Here is a 20,918-nt window from a genome sequence, read left to right on the forward strand (position 1 = left end):
ACAAGTGTAAATAACGAAAATACATATCAATAACCGTTTACATCATTGTATACAGTATTTAGATTTATATTGAAGAAAAACAGTGTCTCGGCTTCTTTTGCGGTTCTATGTAGTTTCAGTGTGATATATATAGGGAAATGAATGCACATAATAGAATTACAGTGAATGAAAGAAAACCCAGGACATTTTATAAATCTAATAAATGTTTTTTAAAACAAGAGTGCACACGCTGAAATGTCTCGCCTTCTTTACTAATAATTGATATTATGTTGATAGTCCTAATTATAAAGCTTTATTACAACTGTCACATAAACTTAACATTAACCAAGATAACTAAACAAAGACCAATGAACCATGAGAATGAGGTCAAGGTCGGATAAACCATGCCAGGCAGACAAATACAGCTAACAATGCTTCCATACAACAATTATAGTTGACCTCTTACTCATAGTTTAAAAAAATAGACCAAATCACAAAAACTTACAAATGATCAATGAACCGTGAAAATGTGATCAAGGTCAGATAAAACCTGCGCAACTAACATATAGATCATAAAATATTTCTTCACACCAAATATAGTTGACCTTTTGTTTATAGTATTAGATAAAGAGACCAAAACTCAAAAACTAAACTTTGACCAATAAACCATGAAAATGAGGTCAGGGTCAGATGACATCTGCCCGCTAGACATGTACACCATACAATCATTCCATACAACAAATATAGTAGACCTAATGCATGAAGTATGCGAAAAACAGACCAAAACACAAAAACTTAACTATAACCACTGAACCATGAAAATGAGGTCAAGGTCAGATGACACCTGCTAGTTGGTCATGTACACCTCACAGTCCTTCCATACAACGCATATACTAGCCCTATTGCTTATAGTATCTGAAATATGGACTTAACAACCAAAACTTAACCTTATTCACTGATCCATGAAATGAGGTCAAAGTCAAGACTAGTGAAAACTGTCTGACGGGCATGAGGACCTTGCAAGGTACGCACATACCAAATATAATTATCCTATTACTTATAATGAGAGAGAATTCAACTTTATAAAAAATCTGAACTTTTTTTTAAGTGGTCACTGAACCATGAAAATGAGGTCAAGGACATTTTGACTGACTGAAACTTTGTAACATGAGGCATATATATACAAAGTATGAAGCATCCAGGTCTTTCACCTTCTAAAATATAAAGTTTTTAAGAAGTAAGCTAACGCCGCCGCCGCCGTATCACTATCCCTATGTCGAGCTTTCTGCAACAAAAGTTGCAGGCTCAACAAAAACACAATCAAGATAGGTGGGTCCTGAAATGTTTTAAATGAACCCAATCTAGATAGATGGATTCTTAAATTCATTTGATGGCCTTCGGCTGTGTACTGCTCGCTGCTCGAGTTGTTGTCTCTTTGACACATACCCAATTTCACATCTCTGAAAGACAGGAAAATGGCAATTGTTTTTACTATAGCTCGTTTCTGTGGGTGTTACATTTTGGTGTTTCTGATGTGTCGCAGTTCTCCTCTTATATTTGATGTATTTTCGTCAGTTTTAGTTTATAACCCGGGTTTTTTTTTTCTTAATCGAATATTGAATTTCCAAAAGCGGTATACTAATGTTGCCTTCATTTAAAAACTTTAATTGAAGACTGTATGTAATGTTAACTGGAAGAAAGGTCCATTTGTAAGTAAATTACGATCATTAAAGTTTGGTAGAAATCCAGGATATTTTTTACAACAGAGTGAATTCAGTGTCAACTGGCAGAAAAACAGTAACATACGAATTTTAATAGGATTTTTCTTTTTATAAAATTTACTTCTGGATACTATCATGACTATCTTATACAATTGACAATGGATGTGGGGCATGTGTCAAAGAGACAACAACACGACCAAATGATCACAAACAAGCTTCTATACAAGTTTAGTAAAAATTTAATAAAGTTATTAAAACTTAAAAAACTTTAACCAGAGTGAATATTTATGAACAACGACGACAATTGGATGTCAGATCGCTTTGTCTCGCTTTTGTGACAAAAGTCACAGGCTCGACAATAGATCGTTGGTTCCACATATATCATTTTGGACTAATTTTGCTTCCCAACGTATCGACATATGTATCATTAGCTTTGGTTTCAATTCATATAAATGCAGTATGCATAAATGAAGATTCCAGCAAATTTGTATACAGGATATAGATGTACAGTGAACAGAACGCGTTTTTACACATTATATTTTTTGCGCTGACCTAATTTCATTACAGACGATTACAAATATAAACACTACCTTTTCTACGCAAAAGCAAGATCTCAAACATTTATTGCAAAACGTATTTCGGATCACCAGGGCTTTTCATGATCATGAGTTCGACGTTCTAATTTTCTGTCCATTGTCCGAAATTATTTGTTTAGAAAAACATTGTTTCTCGTAATCGTCAATTTTTATTCATTTTCTTACATAAAAAAAAAAACCGTCATTACAAAACAAATCATTTTAGTCTTAGCACGCTTAGATGCATGCATGCGTTTTTCCACAGTTGCCTTTGAATTAGTGTCAAATTGAGAAAGGAAATGGTGAATATGTCAAAGCGACAACCACCCGACCATAGAGCAGACAACAGCCGAAGGCAATCAATGGGTCTTCAATGTAGCGAGAATTCTCGCACCCGTAGGTGTCCTTCAGCTGGCCCCTAAAAATATGCATAATAGTACAGTGATAATGGACGTCATACTAAACTTCGAATTATACACAAGAAAATAAAATTTATAATCATACAAGACTAACAAAGGCCAGAGGCTCCTGACATGGGACAGACGCAAAATTGCGGCGGGGTTAAACATGTTTATGAGATCTCAACCCTCCCCCTATACCTCTAGCCAATGTAGAAAAGTAAAAGAATAACAATACGCACATTAAAATTCAGTTCAAGAGAAGTCAGAGTCCGATGTCAAAAGATGTAACAAAAGAAAATAAATAAAATATATATGCGAGTCAGTATATATGCGAGTACTCTCAGATCTGTATTTAGTGTCTTTGTTGTTTTTGTAATGTATAAATACCTGTCTTTTTGTTGGATGTGTTTCTTATTTGTATCGTTGGCTGAGTAACTCCCTTTTTCAATTTCAACTGATTCTTATCTGCGTTCTTATGAGGTATTCTGTTACACGATAATCACATGCTTACTAGGTAAAGTTTGTTGCGATCAATCTAATGTAACCCTGTCCCTTCTATATGTGCCTGGCCCAAGTAAGCAGCCTGTAATTCATGCGGTCTCGTTTGTTGCTGTGTCATATTTGTTGCACGGTCAATATTTTGCACATACATCTGGCCGTTCGTTTTCTTGCTTAAACTGTTTTACGTTTATCACTTCGAGGATAGCTATACGATATAGATGAATATCATCAGGATTGATCAGAATAAAAACAACAAGAGACTTAAAGGTAGATAGAATGCAATATTTAGGTAAATAATATTTTTCAGTGTCATAACTCTTTTTAAACTTTTTGATAGGCGCTGATTTTCATATCATCCTGTCCAGGGCATTTTACAAGGATTCCAGGTACAAGACTTGTCTGGGAAACTATTCTGTAAAATAAAAAGGAAGCAAATAGTTTTAATATTTTTTTTAATATTGCATACTGAGGATTTAAACAGGTACACTTTTTAACAAATGATTTTTTTTAATTCGTAGTTTCAAAATCTAAAGGCGCACTTGATTCAAAATAACATCACGTCATTGGTTAATTTTTTCTTGTCAAAAACATCTTATTCGGTGAACGCCTTTAAAAACATTTCCTACACGGCATTAGTTTTTGAAACTACGATTTGATGTTAATTATATAAAAGCTGTAGTTTATGTTCGATTGTTCAAGAGTTTAGTCCTACCACTTTGTCGGTACATTAACATTGTAAATCTACTTTGAAAATGCTAACAAAGAGTAACAATTCAAAAAGAATCACTTAACTGCAAATGGAGCAAAACTGGTCAAGACGAGAGGGAAAGCATATACCTTTACCGTGTACACATATTTATCGTGAAATGAAAAAAATGTGTATCAGTGAACCATTTCGTGTGTGCTCTCCCCGGATTTATGAGAACCTTCTTTTTATTCCATAACCTTGTGTTCCGATTGAGGGTATGCCTTGAATAAAAACGTGTATTTTCTTTTTGTTATTTTCCCTAAAAGAGTCTTGTATTAAATCTATTCTACATGAATAAAAATCGGTCCGATAAGTATCAGTTGGAGTACAGACTGTGTGTTGGGTTCTCAATGCTCTTCAACTTTATTCACGTTATTTGGCATTTTTATTTTTTTTTAAATTCGAGCGTCACTGATTTTATTTTGTAGATGAACGTCTGTATGATGTATTCAATTTTAATCCTAGTAAATAGGAATTAAACGATATCAATTCACAAAGTAGTTTGAACTTGTAGTCTTCGGTGTTTTGTTGTTGGAAAAGCTTTATCAAAAGATGACAAATGTTGTATTATATCAGCAATACCTTGTGTGCAAATAATTATACATTAAAAAAATAAACATGTTGATTAAATAATTGATTGATTGATTTATTGTTTGTTGCATAACGTCAAGAGGCAAGTATTGCATGCATAATTGGGACGTCACAAAGACAAATATCAATACATACAATTGGTAGGTCCCATAACAGAAGCTATCCAGGATAAACTAGACTGACACTTGAAATAACCAAAAGAGGCTGATACATGTAATCATCACAACAATCATGGTTAAGACAATACAACGTTTCCGGAAAGTACGGATTCAACATACAGATATATAACATATTGTATTGGGTAGGAATACACATTTTGCTTTGCAAACGCCACATACGTAAACCTCTTAAAGACTTGTTTTAAGGTTTTAAAGTAAAAGAAGCATGGAACTTTCTTTACCTGATGCAATCGGATTAAATGTCCCCATTTTAACCGGACGTGGCTTGTGTATCCTGCCCCGCAAAACGGACGTCTCACGTATAAATGGGTTTACTGTCGGACGAAAAATTCCAGAAAGAACAATATTTCTATTCCCAAGTCACACGTGGGGCTTGATTTTTTTATTGTTAGTTATATATCGACGATGTTCTGGTTTTTTTTTAAAAATATAATATGAAATATATTGTTCAGAAAAACAAAGTATATCAAGATTCATTATTTTGTGTATTTCTCTTTCTTTTTATCATGAAACCTATACACTATACAAAATCAACGTCGGTTTTAAGTTTTCATGTATTTTACAAAATTTGACAAACAGCAAAGTAGATGGTACAGTCAAAATCATTAGTAGTTTCCGTTCTACACTCCATTCATACACCTTTTTCAAGAATAAAATTGAGAATGCAAACGGAGAATGTGTCACAGAGACAAAACCCGACTTAAGTTTAGAAGGTGCTTTAGTTTCAGCAGGGAATTCGTTTTCCGTAATTGAATTACAATTTTTAAACTAATAAACTTACTAAGATAGCCATATCGTCATCTGCTATAGTCCAATCAAATACTTTCATATTTTCATCTATTCGGTTTGGTTTTTTAGATTTTGGTATTGTAATAAACCCATGTTGTATACTCCATCTTATAAGGATTTGTGCTGTTGATTTGTTGTACCTTTAAAAAGATGAATTATTGTATCATTTTACCTTTCTCCATTTAGGAGAGGAGCGAAAGATACTAAAGGGACATTTGAACTTGTGAGCACATCGTGTAAACGCTTTTTCACTGACAAATATGCTGAGCATAAAGGTTGCATGGCAGAACTATCCGATTCCGTTATTATCTCCATATCAATCAAGGGTGTAAACCGTGTTGCCTTACTGCCCACAAAGCAAATTTAAATTTCAATCTTCTTCAAGTTCCTCATATATTTACTGGTTGTCATTGCCAATCAACCTCTTACAAGATTCAAAGATGTGGCAATTTAAATTAATCAAAGCCTGAAAGGCTGTAAAAGCAATTGCTGCCATGTTTATATTTTGGGGACTTTTTTTTCATCCACATATATTTAAGAATTAAACATGACAGGAGTGTTGTCTAGTGAGAATTAAGAAGGTTTTAACTTTATATCAATTAAAGAATTTAGCAGAAAGTCATTTTTAATAGTTTTATATTTCACAAGGAGACAACACGTTTACCAGGCTAAATTTGGGGTCAAATATACATGTGCTGAAACATATAACTCCAAGAGAAATTATTATGGATTATCCCCTAGTAGTGTTTGTAACTGGGCAATAATTTCCTTTATTGATTTAATTTTCATAATTAATTTAAATTTAACACTTCAGTTAAAACATTTCAACTTTCCAGACGCAAATGTTGAAAAACGGGAAAGAAACAAAATATTTTACAAGACATAAACATGTAAAAAATAAATATATATTTTAGCTGACTAAAAATATTTTCATAATGTTACTTTGTCATCATTTCTTAAAAACTAAGTCCCAAACATTATTGCTCAGTTGATATGTGTCATCCTCATGCGGTACGAGATAACTATATATAATTATCATGCAATCCCGAAAAGAGAGGCTATCACAGACAAACATGACATTAAATCGTCATTATACGAACAAGAACAAACAGCTCTAAGTTGCTTTGATATTTATCCAATTTTCAGGAAACATTGTGAAAATGATCTTTAATATTTCGAAAACATGTGAAATAAAATTGCAAACACGGTGGACCGTCGAGGGTCAACAAACGTAGTAGACTCGTCCATTGGAAAGACGAGGATAATGGTTTCATCATTTGTCATTCATACCCAGTTTTGAATATGATATCCAAAAAGGATGTACTTTTTTTAATCTATGAAACTAGAAAATTCCAAATTGTAAATATCTCTTCATCTGGACTTGGCATCTATCACGTTTGGACGGGTCCATTTCATTAGTAAGGTGATCGATAAATCTTACGGAGTTATGACAAAAAAGGAAAACAAACTTATTGTTATGTGTTTTTAACAAGGGTTACGTTCCTCTAAATTATTTGCGGAAACAAATCAACAAAATAGGTCAGTTAACTTTGTCTATTTCTAGATAACAGGTAATCATTTGACACTACGTATAACCTGATAACCTGTGTAGTGATTTTGATTTTACGATAAATTTATGAATGAACGACAATTTTATGAATGAACAAGAGCACCTGACCTCTTTCTTAAAAAAACACCAATTAAACATATAAAACCGTATATTATAAAAGATAATTCAGTAAAATTTTCAATACTAAATCAACAACTGAAATGATTCCATATTTTGTTGAAACATCGTACGAACGGAAAACGGAATCGCAGGTATAATAATGCATTTTTTTCACTCGGACGTCTATGTTTTTTGATAGTCAAACGGTTGTCCCCCTAAATACAAAAATACATCTACAAGAACGTATGCTGAAACTTCTTACATCCACTAACGTTTTTCAAAAGTTTCAAGCTATGTATTGCATTAGAAAACATACGTAGGTGTTTAAGAATGACAGACCAGTGTTATATATTTAGATATATATGTTTTATATATGTGTAATTCAGTTTTATATGTTTTACGGAATTGTACAAGTGATGTCCGGAAACGCCTTTTAGTTTTACTCTCTCTTTTATTAAATGTCGTCAATGTAAGACGTGTTTTTATTGCTTGAGCTAGTCCCAACCCAAAACCTATAATTACGACGAGGCGATATCGTTACATGGTGGAGTGACCCTAAAAAGATTATTAGGAGACTTTTAACAATTTTATGAGAATATTTGCTGTTTTTAAAAGACATTTTAATTATTTTTGAAAATGTGACTCCCGTTGATAGTACATGTAGACCCCATACACGAGGACGACACACGTGGTTTGTTCGGCAATGTGATCAGGCAAGTAAAATTGAAAGATTTCTAGCCAGCACTGAATATTATGAATGGAAATATATATAATATTACTTATATAGCTGGTGAACAAGCCCAATCCGATATGTGGCTTCATGAAAATCAGTTTGGACCCAAGGCAAAGACTAAATTGAAATCTCGACCACCGCTGCAAAGTTAGACATTGCATTTTCTTTTTTCATTGGATTTTTTTTATGATTTGTCAAAATATTATCTTCATTTAATAATACTAGCATCAACGATTTACACTCGTTAGATTTATCTCATGAGTACGTGTGCCTGACAGCTGAAACGACCTGCAATTTCTTTAAAATATTTTATGGAACCTCTTCAAACGAAACTCGACGACATTGAATTGCAAGACCATATATATATGGATGAGGATTATCCCGATAGTATGCCTGTTAAAACTAACCCAAACAGCATTTATGACAATTTATTGGATGATATTTCCGTCTCCGAAAACACGAGCAACTCGGACAATATTTTATTTGTTCAAAATAACAAAGCTCTGTCTCGCCAGAAGTGCACCAAGAAATTACCGGCCAGGTCAAAATATCAAAAATTTATTAACTTTTGTGAAGTAAAGAGAACCAAAGTAAATTGTCGACCTCCGCGACATATTTAAACATTTTAGTTTCTTTATTTAGTTGATTGTATTTATTTCAGCATCTAATCAGGAGAATATTGTAAAAACAACATAACCTTCATTTATTTGGCTTCTACGATTTTTATCAACTCGTTAGATTTATCTCATGAGTACGTGCGCATACAACTTTATCAGCTGTTAATATACATATATTGACAAGTTACTATTTGTCTGTGAGATTTATCTCATGACTATTTAATAAAGTAGCTATGTACAACCGTAACATTTCTCGAAATTTTGAACATTGACTCATAATATTAATAATTCGTCAGGATCTGTGTGATTTTATTTCATGATATTGTTAGTGCCATCTGTACAAATGTATTTTAATATTCTTCCGTAGACTTATTTGTGAGATTTATCTCATAGTAAGATTTCCGGCAAATTGCAACTTCTTCTAAAGATGAACCATAGAGGCAAAAGAAAAGACTAATATGAACATTTATTGCTTGTTTCTCTATTATATTTTGTATAACTATGCATTTGTGTTTTTGATATATCATTCCGGCATCACTTACATTTGTACTACCTAAATATGATTATTGAAATATCGTATTTTGTATTGATTATTGATAACATGAATAATATTGTTTGATTGATTAACATGTTTTTGTTTTGTATTGGCGCTTTTATTAGACTTTAAGGGCAGTTAGCCTGAATTACTTTTGAAAGGCAAATTCATTGACTTTAGAACATGTAGCTAGAAGATTTACTTGTTGTTTTTCATTCTCCGTTTTGAATTTAGAATTATGACTATCGTATTTGTATGTAATTGTATAAGTTCGAAAGTTGCAAGGATTAGTTAAAGACTTAATCGAATTGTCAAAACTTTATAAAGGAAACTACACTTCATTTTATGAAATGAACATTGTTTTTTCTGTAGTGCTGATTGTTAATGAAATAAGTTTAATAACTCCAAAACATGGAAATTGGAATAGTAAGGCATAGTTAACCAAATGAGATTGTATGAATATCTGTCAGTGACTTTTATATGTTAATCACAAATAACCTGAGTAGTATTGCTGCGAATAGTATGGTTCACGAGAAATTCAGAGTGCATGAGAGTAGTATGAGCTGGTCTTGTATTGTATTTTTGTGTGAGACTCTTTGAAAGTGTGCATATTTTATCACGTTTAGCATTTATCTACAAAATAAGAGTAAGGACTCTGGTGATTTCATAGTATTTTATATCATATGATATTTAACTGTCACGTTTATGACGAGCAAGATATTTTTATACATGTAGTACTCCGCAATTTGTTCCAAGATGCTTATTCCACCAAGTTATCCATACCAGTTACTTGTTTGTTAAGATATATATATTGAAAGATCGAGAATTTTGAATATTATGAAAATTAGAAAGATAGTATTGTAATATTGATCATGTATTTTTATTTGATTGTGAATCTGAATTCCATATATGCAAAAATTCATTGGGAATTTTCTTTCTGCCGGGGGATGTTATATATTTAGATATATATGTTTTATATATGTGTAATTCAGTTTTATATGTTTTACGGAATTGTACAAGTGATGTCCGGAAACGCCTTTTAGTTTTACTCTCTCTTTTATTAAATGTCGTCAATGTAAGACGTGTTTTTATTGCTTGAGCTAGTCCCAACCCAAAACCTATAATTACGACGAGGCGATATCGTTACACCAGGAGCCTGTTTAACAAAATACTATGGCTTGATCTGGGCGGAGTCTCTGATCTGGGTCACAAAGATGGCCATACGCGACGGCATGAAAGCAATTGCTTTAAAAACATTTGGACAGTTAATTGTGAAGTGGCATGATAAAAGCATCTGTTACACACGTTGACCGAATGATTTTTAATGTAAATGAGTTAGAATATAAAAAGAAATACATACTTGTTAGCAATTTTCACCAGTGTAGGATCATCAAATCTTTGTCCTTTAACCAGAGGAGAATATCCCATTACTGTAATTCCCTTCTCTCGACAGTATTTTACTATTTCCTGTTTCTGTTGCCATGGATGCAGTTCAATCTGGTTCACTGATGGTGTTGGAAGCCCAGCAGATTCTAGACCTTCCAAATGTTGAACCCCAAAGTTAGAAACACCTACTGATCTGTAAAGGTAAAAGATAAACAGGAATACAAAAATCATAATCAAATTGCCGTCATTGTGTGCACTTTTATTATTTTTGAGCTCAATGGAGAACAACTCCTCAGCAGGACAAAGCAAGTGGTACAATATATTGTATTGAATATACCAAAAATGGACGGACATTTTAGTTGCACTAGCTATGAGATATATAAAAATAAGAATGTGTCCCTAGAACGCGGATGCCCAATTAGACTTCAACTTCATCAAAAACTTCCTCGACAAAAAACTTTAACCAGAAGCGAGACAGACGGACGAAAGGACGCACAGACCAGAAAACATAATGCACATCAATGAGGCATAAAAGTATACAAAATGTGTTTTTGTTTGTTTGTTCAATATATCGATTAGAAAAACACGTATATTTTCTCTTGGGTATTTGATTTCGTGGTTGTACACTCCTAATTACTCCCTATTCCGTAACTGTGATCCTCATTCAATGTTACAACCTCCGGTCTTTTGTATTGATCCTATGCCCCTATTAAATACCGTTGGTTTTCCCGTTTGAATGGTTTTACACTAGTAATTTTGAGGCCCTTTATAGCTTGTTGTTCGGTGTGAACCAAGGCTCTGTGTTGAAGGCCGTACTTTAACCTATAATGGTTAACTTTTTAAATTGTTATTTGGATGGAGAGTTGTCTCATTGGCACTCACACCACATCTTCCTATATCCATACACGCCTATATTATTTGTATTTGTGATTCGACTCACGATATCAGCAAAATCATGTATCCAATGAATAATAATTATCTGGCAGCAGTATAAATTATAAATCCTTGCCGAACTACTTTGCTTAACCTACATTTTGTACGGATTGGATTTCAATTACTTGCAAAACTTTTAAAAAGTTATATAATATAGTGGGTGTCACGTATGATTTTCTAGGATTTCCGTTTTATTGATACAAATGTACGTACAACCAACTCATCCTCGAATTCCTGTCTTTTCTTTCATCTCTTCCAATTTAGTATTTTTGCTAATCCTGTCTCATGTTGAAATAATACATAAAATTTATAACGATAATGTTTAAAATTAATTCTGTGTCACAAGTTGATATAATCATTTATGATATTCGTTACCTGACCAGGCCTTCCTGTTTCAACTCTAGCATAGCTTTGTATGTTTCCACTACTTGACCACTGCTTGGTGAATGAATCAAATACAGATCTACGTACTGTAAATCAAGCCTTAAAAATAAAACATGGTATTTAGGATTTAGATCTAGGTAAAAGGGACATAACCTCTAAAACTTTCTGGTACGTTTATAGTCTCGATTATCCAGACGCTCTATAAATTCTATAAACTCTGGTGCAACGAGACTTGTACGTTAATTTTAGACTTTTTCTCTATCATGTTGTCGGCTTTTGATTAAGTAGAAGAGATTGCAATTTATTCCATATGAACTCATTAAAATATTGATAATTCAATTGTTGTGGTCGTATAAAAACAGGTTATAGTTAACGCGTGCTCTTGTTATTTGCAAACTTGCGTAATCAAGGGTCCTCGTGCACCTTTTTGTCAAAATATCTTCGTCAATTTTTTTTAATTAAAACATAATCTAGGTTATTTGAGACAAAGCGTACGTGAGATCAGTTGTGATTATTATATAAAAGAAGATGTGGTTTTATTGCCAATGAGACAACTTTCCACAAAAGACCAAAATGACACAAACATTAACAACTATAGGTAACCATACGGCCTTCAACAATGAGCAAAGCCCATACCGCATAGTCAGCTACGAAAGGCCCCGATAAGACAATGTAAAACAATTCAAATAACTAACGGCCTTATTTATGTAAAAAAAAATTAACGAAAAACAAATATGTAACACATAAACAAACGACAACCACTGAATTACAGGCTCCTGACTTGGCACAGGCACATACATTATAAATAATGTGGCGGGGTTAAACATGTGGACGTGGCCGGCTACCTATATATTCCGACAAAAAAAGTTGGGTTCGTGTTGCTCAATCTGTAGTTTTATGTGTTGTGTTTGTAGACGGTTTAAAGGTGTTTTGTGTCTTTACATCTTTTTCGTTTTCTAACATTACGTTGTCAGTACGTCTTTGACTAATGCGGTTTTGTAACCTTTAGGTGTCACATGCCTTTCTTTGATTAATAAACAAACAATTGCCTGCAGTAAATTCGGTTCTACTCAGTTCAGCTGCCTGATTTTTGTCATAAATAGTGAAAGAACAATGATGTGTCCATAGTACACGGATGCTCCACTCGCCCTTACATTTTCTATGTTCAGTGGACCGTGACATTGGGGTCAAAACTCTTATTTGGAATTAAAATTAGAAAGATCATATCCTAAGGAACATGTGTACTTAGTTTCAAGTTAATTGGACTTCATCAAAAACTACATGTACCTTGACCAAAAACATTTACCTGAAGCGGGACGAACGGACACACGGACGAACGAACAGACAGACGGACGAACGGACGTACAGACCAGAAAACATAATGCCCCTCTACTATCGTAGGTGGGTCATAAATTTAAATATGACATATAACAACCATTGACAACCACTAAATTACGGGCTCCTACCTTGGGGCATATTCAAATACAAAATAAGGAATTGATATAAAAAGAAGAAGATATGGTTTCATTACCCATTTTTATAATTATGTACCATAGTTAATATGTGTGTAAACACTCAATCCACACCGTACCATGGGAGAATGGTGTAACAGCACAACATTAAACGCGGTAAAATTTAGTTAGAAATATCAAGCATGGAATTTGCATATACAACTTCCTTTGATGCATGTCGATGTGTTAAGATGAGAGGCAAAATAAGCTTTACAACTACTGTGTGTTTCAGTATGTAGCTATAAACAATAGAATGTATGACAGAAAGTCACATACAAAAAGTCACAATTCAGTTTTGAGAATATTTTTCTTTGAAACATTAATTTTGATTTTTTTTGATTTTTTTTCATGAACTATCATACTTAAAGCAGCTTTGTATTTAAAACGTATTCAATAAATATCAATTATGACCAAATGTTTGTTATAAAAACAAAAAGTCAAAGTGGCTTGGTACTTAAATGGCTTCCTTGTGCCAAGAAATGTGTCCTTTGCATGATTAAAATTGAATAAATTTTCATTTATGAAGGCATATGAACAATACCCCAAACTTAGACATGATTAATATATCTAATAAAAAAAACATTTTTTAGGATCTTTCTTTTGTATATTCAACAATGGTCAAAAACATATTTGTGACTTTTTGTCCTATCAAATTTGTGACTTTATGTCCTGTGACTTTTTGTCCTCTGACTTTCTGTCCGTTTACCACACAATACTAGCAAATGTAAGACCCCGTTCACACTAGCCCTTTTTTTAATCGATCTAATTTGAATCGATCTGAATAAAACCAGTTAGCGTTCACATTATCTTTATCCATAACGATCTCTATCGGTCTTATCTGAACCACTGCGTTCACACTACAATTAAAAACGCAATCGATCTAACCTTTTTACCCGTAAAATTGTAAACATTGTGTATAAATAGAACTGATTTATCAAATTCATGTGTTGATACACTGATGATACACACACTTGAAAAAAATGGATAAAGTTATTGTTTCTCTTGAATCACAAGTTAAAATTTTGATATTGGTGTTATTGCAGTTTTCTTTAATTTTGAAAAAAATTACTGAAGCAACGAAGTTATAATACGACGCCGGAAATACTGCGGTTCCTGCAAAGAAAATAAATCAACATAAGATAAGAAGACACAGATTTCCAAAATCTATGCTACGGCGAAGACAACATGTTTTTAGTTTGTTTCAAAGGTCTATAAACAGATAAATAACGAACCTCTGTTTTGACGCTATACATGCGCATACGTTATTTTTGATTTAATCGTACTAGTCTAAACCGATCTCAGCTAGCGTTCACATTTAAAGTAAGATCGGTTTACTTTAGATCGATTCAAATTATACTACCTCTTTTGGTGTTTTAGTTAAGACCGATTGAAGATCGATTCAAAGCGTTCACATTAGCCCTTAACCGGGCTAAAGTAAACCGTTCTAGTTTAAATCGATAAAACATCAAAGTGTGAACGAGGTCTGAAAGAATAATTGTTTACAGCTCTACATGTTACACTTTACCATATACAAAGCTACTACATGTATATCATGCAATCTATGAATAATGTGTTAACATGAAAACTATGAAAAAGACTACACCGATCTATGACTACGTCCATGTAAAAATCTAAAATTTTGGAATACATTTTTGTAGGTGCGAAAACTTACTAGGGAGTTTGTTTGGCTGTGTGGAAGTAGAAATACAGAGTCATATACGGTCATATATTTTAGTGTTTGTGTTATCGAAGATTCATGTTTAGACTTTGGAAAGTTAAATCTTCAATGATTGTAACCAAAAAAGTTTGTTCATTGAACTCCCTGTGTGATTTCACATGTACGATTATGCATGATGCCTCCTCTATGATGCATCCATAGATTATAATTTAAACGTACTGACATACCATTTGAAACTCTGGCGAGCAATCAACCCTTGTTCAACACAATTTTTTTTAGTCCTGATCTTGCGCGGTTTCTCATTGAAAATGAAATGTGTCTGATGCCCATGCTCAAGCTTGGTATTTTCCGAAGTTAAAAAGGGTATGCCTCTAGAACGTTTAGTAACTCGCTGCCAACATTCGAACTCTGTCTGCGTGTTGTGATTCTTAACATTGTGTATGGAAAAGGAAAGATGAGGTTAAAGTGCGGAAACGAAAAATTTGCAAAACATATGAAACGGACGGAAAGATGGAAGGATGGACGGACGGACGATCGGTCAACTGTAACACATTGTGGCCCCATTGCAAACGGTCTAACATGCTAAACTGATAGACTTTTTCATTGTTTCTGTTAATTGTATATTGATCAGGCGATTTAGAGCTAGACATGTTTGCTTACTGCGCATGTATAGTATGACACCAGTCCTACAGGTCTATTAATAACCAAAGAGCAGAATGCTCTGAGGGATACGATTGCCATAGTTTTCATTGACACATGTATAGCAGTTCTGCCAAATTTTCATTAAACAAATGCATGAGATTTGGCCAAAATTCAAAAGATCAAAGAGGAAAGAAATAGATCCTAGAATACTGTTGCAAATAAAGCATGAACATGCGCGAGTCTCAAGCATTTTTGTCCGGTAACCCTGGTACAGCTGGATAGTATTATTCTCTAAACTAATTCAACTGCACATGCAAAATGTAACAATCTGAATAGTCACTCAACTTAAAGAAGAGCCAATCCCCGTTACAAGTGTATTGAGCCATGTACTTATTGTGTTTTATCGAATTATAGTTATCCTGTACCATTGTAAACTCGTACCATTAAAAAAAAACTTGTACCAATGCAAACTCGTACCATTGCTAACTCGTACATTTTTTTTTACCAACTTATTTAAATGCATTCAAATGGTGTTAAATGATGAATAGACATGATATACGTTACTTTCACCCAATACCTCTTAAGTCTGTAAAATGTATATAATTTGAAAGTACAATGACCAATTTGTAGCTTATGTTCCTTGTATATTGGATAGAAAATACTGTGGCAGATGTAGATAATTAAGGTATATACAGTTTCACCCGAAGAAAAAATTTCATGAATAATTAAATCTTAGCAGTTAGTCAAAATGATTGCCAAAATTATTTTTACTGTCTATAAATAAATGTAACAATGAAATTTAACTGATTCCTTAAGGGGGTCCGCATTTTCCCCGCAAAAAAAGCACATGGCTTTCAACAAATGTAAACATAGCATTCAATTTGTGATCACGGATTACAGCTTTAATTAACTTAAATTGGATATATACATATTCAACATGTTCAATTTTAATAAGGTACAGTTAAAGCAATGTTTTAACTTTCCTCTGGATTAAGTTCTACAGTGGCGGATCCAGAACTTTTCCTAAGGGGGAGCCCGCTGACTGACCTAAGAGGGGGCCCGCTCCAGTCATGCTTCAATGATTCCCTTTATTATCAACCAAATTTTTTCCACAAAAAAAGGGGGGCTGGATCCGCCTATGTTCTAGTTTGAAAGATCAGTTAAAACATTAATGCTTTAAAACATTCTTTATTTTTGTCTAAGATTTCATTTAACTCCTGTGTAAAATTCAAGTAATTCAACTTTATTTCTATTAAGTTTACAAACAGAAACCCATAAAACATCATATTTTTTATATATTTTTCTGAATGTTACGACTTCCCAGTAGTACAAGTTAACTTTTTTGGTTCCAATGCCGTGGTACGAGTTAACTTGCTTCCGTATCTTATCACCGTATTTCTAGGAGGAACCCTAAACTGGACCCCTATTGTGTTCACTTATCGCTACACTGACCTTCGGTGCGAAGCTATATATAGAACGGCGGACCAGTTTAGGAGGAACCCCATTTCTTACTCTTTAATTATTGAAGTTCCTTTTGGTCAGAGGGCATGACTCCTTTCCGTACACACTCCTCTGTTTACATTGAGATCGTTCTTAATATAATACGACGTTTACCGGCATTAACGAGTTAATTCTTCTTGACGAATACTTCGAAAAGGGAGACAACTCGAAACGATAACATGGAAGATTCCATTTCTGCTGAAGGGGTGTTATAGGTAATTTTTACGATGAAACATTTATTTTAATTTAAATTATGCAACAACAATAGCCCTCCATATGCAGACAGACATAGAAAGAATCCCATTTGTTTCAAATTAATCAATGAAGCGGGGAATCACTCAATCTGATACCCCTTGAAATCAGGAAAACTACACGCATGTGGGGTCTCACTAATTAGCGACAAAATGCGTCAAGAAGCGACAAGAAGAAAAATAATAAGTGACAACAAGCAACAAGAAGCTATTTAGCGACAAGAATACATTTTGTTATCACATACATTAAAATATTTTTTAGGATTATATTGAAAGATGAAGAAATAAAAAAAAATCGATGAAGAGATTATGTACTTTTTATTATCATATTGATAGATGTAGAAATTAAACATGTGTAAGAGCAAAGGAAATGTAAACGCTATAAAATGAAAATAAAAACAAAGATTTGTCACCTTCCTTTAGAAGGATTTAATAAAACAAAAACATGAAATATTATTTCCTTCCTAACTGTACAATTAATTTTTCCTGATAGGACCAACATTAGCTGTGGCTTCACTCTAAGGTAATACACAATTAAGAGCAACAAATGAGATTAACTAGGTGCGTGTCCTTTGTTTTATTGCAAAAATAACATCCATTAACACCTTCATCAATTACACGCACCAGAATATAAAATTATTGTACCGAATAGTGAACACCTGTTGAAAACTCAAGATTGTCATCAGTTTCCTTTAATCTTCAATCTATATGCATAAACATGATAAATATCGTTAAATGAGACAATACACTAAATAAAATGATGAAAAATATTGACATTTTAATTATGTTTTCCTCTTGTTTGATTTCAGTTCTTAATTTGTATTTCACAATTTGTGTATGTATTTTCTGGACAATTATGCACAAATAATGCATTTTGCAAGTTAATTATATATTGTACAAAAATGGTTTTAAAAACAAATAAAAAGACAAAATATACTTCCTGTGATACCTTATAAAATATCATGTAAATAAATGTAGCAATTGAATTAGATTTACAAGTTTCATTTTTCCCCCTATCAAAATTAATTTTCCTGTCGTTGAAATTGTTTTCTTTTGCATATTTTTTTAATATTTATTTCGAATAAGTAATATAAATAAAAAAAATGTTTTCTTGTCGCTAAATAGTTTCTTGTTGCTAATATTATTCTTCTTGTCGCTTCTTGACGCTTTTTGTCTCTACAATTCTTTTTGTCTCTAATTAGTGAGACCACACATGGACATTAATACATAAACAAACCGCGACTTGCGATTTGGAACAAGAACGTTTATTAAATGATATGATGAATGGTTCTCCATTTCTTTATGAGAGTACAGTATCAAATATCAGTTTCATAACGGTAAAATATAGAAATACTCCACTTCAGTTCTTGTGACAGAAATAGAATTATCGATCGGCTTTCAGAGAACTCTCGCAAGTTATCAAAATTTGGGAATTCCCTCTGACGTGTTTCTAAATTTATAAAAACACTAAATATAAATACTGTTTAATTCTGATTTTCCGTATTGTTAAAAACACGCATATAAGTCAAGGAAAATATCACACATGAAGATTATGAGTAAAACATTACAGGAAAGTTGTTTATGTTCAATTGTTTTGCTTGTTTTTACCTTTTAAAGCAAGACAATCATTAGAATCTGAGATGTTGCCGAATGTTTAGAATTAAACGAATGACGTGAGGGAGTGTGTCATAGGGTCAATGGTAAAAGTCTACAGATTGCTTGACAGCAATCGTATCCCAAAAAATAATTGTTAAAGATTCAATTTGTCTTGTTTTGTTTTGCATGTTTTGCAAAGTTGCTGTTTCATCCACGTATGACCAGATCTTCTTTTATTCGATGTATAAACGATGATAGGTTTATATGTATAATTATTATAATAGAAGTAGATTTAATTTGTGTTTCTCCTTTTTGAATAATGTTGACTTCCAAAACCCACAAGAACAATATAAAACGTTAAGTAAATTGAATTCTTACATTTTTAAGGTACGGTTGAATATTTTCTTACACCGACTGTATCCATTATCCCATAACTTGGTGACAACAAATACATCTTCTCGATTGAATCCGGATTTCTTTATACCCATACCGACATCGGCTTCATTTCTAAAATGCAAAAAAATCAAAATGCGTACTGCACATACGATTTTGTTAAACAAAAGAGGGTCTTAAATTAGGGGGGATCTCATTTAATTATTCATAAACAGTGACAAATATTTGAGATATATACTTTCAATAATTTAAGATTAATCTGTCAAACATATATAATCAGTTTGACATCCTGACAGTTATTTTGTTAAATAATAAATAGTCAAAGTAACCATTTGCGATTATGGTCTCGAGGAAACGATGATAGTCCGTCGGACGGGGACGATAAATGGCTGACCAGTGTTAAGAGAGAGCCACATCTCTTGCACGTTAAAGACGCCCTTGTAGATTTCGAAAAAGAGTAGGCTAATGGCGCTACAAGGCAGCACTCGCACCCGCAAAGTGGAGAGGGATTAATATAAGTTGCAAAACTTGTTTCCCAATCCACTATAAATAAATATGTTTAAACTAACTAATAAAAAAAGAAATTACTCAAAACTTTAAAATAACGTTTTGTACATAATACAAATCAAATCATAGAAAAAAGACGTCGAGTAACGTTACTTTTACTAAACCAAACACCGTGCTTAACGCCATTGTGATCTTGGAGAGGCTAATACTTTATTTTTTTTCTCCAGTTTTTTCTTAGTATTACAGAAACAAACAGTATTTTTATCCCCCCCCCCCCCCCCCCCCCCCCCAAGACCAAACATGGGCATACATACTCCATCATTTAAAGTCAATCTAGATGGTATATCTGTTGCTATAGATACCATTTTTTTCGTCATAATAAACTATCCTAAAAATAAACATAAAACACAACCATTTAAAATAAATTATTTTCGGTTACTTTTAAAGGTAGCGTAACATTTCGCATATGAGTCACTGTATGGACTTCAACAATAAGACCATAGCCCGTAGTCAACGAAAAAAGGCTCCGAAATCACAAATTCAAACGAGAACACTAACGGATTAATAAATGTACCAAAAAGTAAACGAAAAACAAATAAGTACAATATCAAACGACATGCATGCAACCACTGAGTTACAGGCTCCTGACTTGTGACAGGCACATACATGTACCTACAGAATGAGGCAGGGTAAACATGTTAGCGGGATCCCGATCCTCTCCCTATCCTGGGACAGAGGAGTTACAGTACAACATACATGTAAGAAAATATTTACCCGTTGAAAATCTTAACTCGTCAGGTGGATACAAATATAAACACATATATACGTAACAAAAACACAGAGTGGACGTGGCTGGGTACGTGTACATTCCAACAAAAACCAAAACTTACTATATACATATCTGATAGTACAGATATTTAAAAACCAATAACAATGATTTACAAAAATCATGCAACTAAGACTGAATTATCAATCAGCAAACGCCCAACATTCAATTGATTTAGTGTAAATTACTAAAGATTCAGTCATCTGTGTATTATTGTGAAATTTCTGGTCTCTTATTAACTTACTTAGACACGTCACATTTATACGCTTGACA

At 33.2% G+C, this 20,918-nt stretch overlaps 1 protein-coding gene across 1 annotated transcript; it reads right to left on the reverse strand.

Moving 5' to 3' along the window:
* Positions 1-3,529: 3,529 nt before the first annotated feature.
* On the reverse strand, positions 3,530-19,446 carry LOC134695305 (uncharacterized oxidoreductase YtbE-like). The gene is made up of 5 exons (XM_063556529.1): positions 19,298-19,446; positions 11,733-11,840; positions 10,399-10,617; positions 5,477-5,624; positions 3,530-3,589 (listed from the first exon to the last, which is right to left on the reverse strand). The coding sequence occupies exons 1-5, from the start codon at positions 19,405-19,407 to the stop codon at positions 3,530-3,532; spliced, it is 645 nt and encodes a 214-aa protein (XP_063412599.1). The 5' UTR covers positions 19,408-19,446.
* Positions 19,447-20,918: the final 1,472 nt, after the last annotated feature.

This window comes from Mytilus trossulus, chromosome 13, assembly GCF_036588685.1.
Source record: "Mytilus trossulus isolate FHL-02 chromosome 13, PNRI_Mtr1.1.1.hap1, whole genome shotgun sequence".
NCBI classification, from domain to species: domain Eukaryota; kingdom Metazoa; phylum Mollusca; class Bivalvia; order Mytilida; family Mytilidae; genus Mytilus; species Mytilus trossulus.

Excerpts from the sequence above, each read along its gene's own strand:
- LOC134695305 (XM_063556529.1), bottom strand. The coding sequence starts at position 19,407 with ATGGGTATAAAGAAATCCGGATTCAATCGAGAAGATGTATTTGTTGTC. Across the intron at positions 11,841-19,297 it reads TTCAACCGTACCTTAAAAAT|GCTTGATTTACAGTACGTAG; the intron begins GTAAGAATTCAA and ends TTTATTTTTAAG. Across the intron at positions 10,618-11,732 it reads AAACAGGAAGGCCTGGTCAG|ATCAGTAGGTGTTTCTAACT; the intron begins GTAACGAATATC and ends TTACCTTTACAG.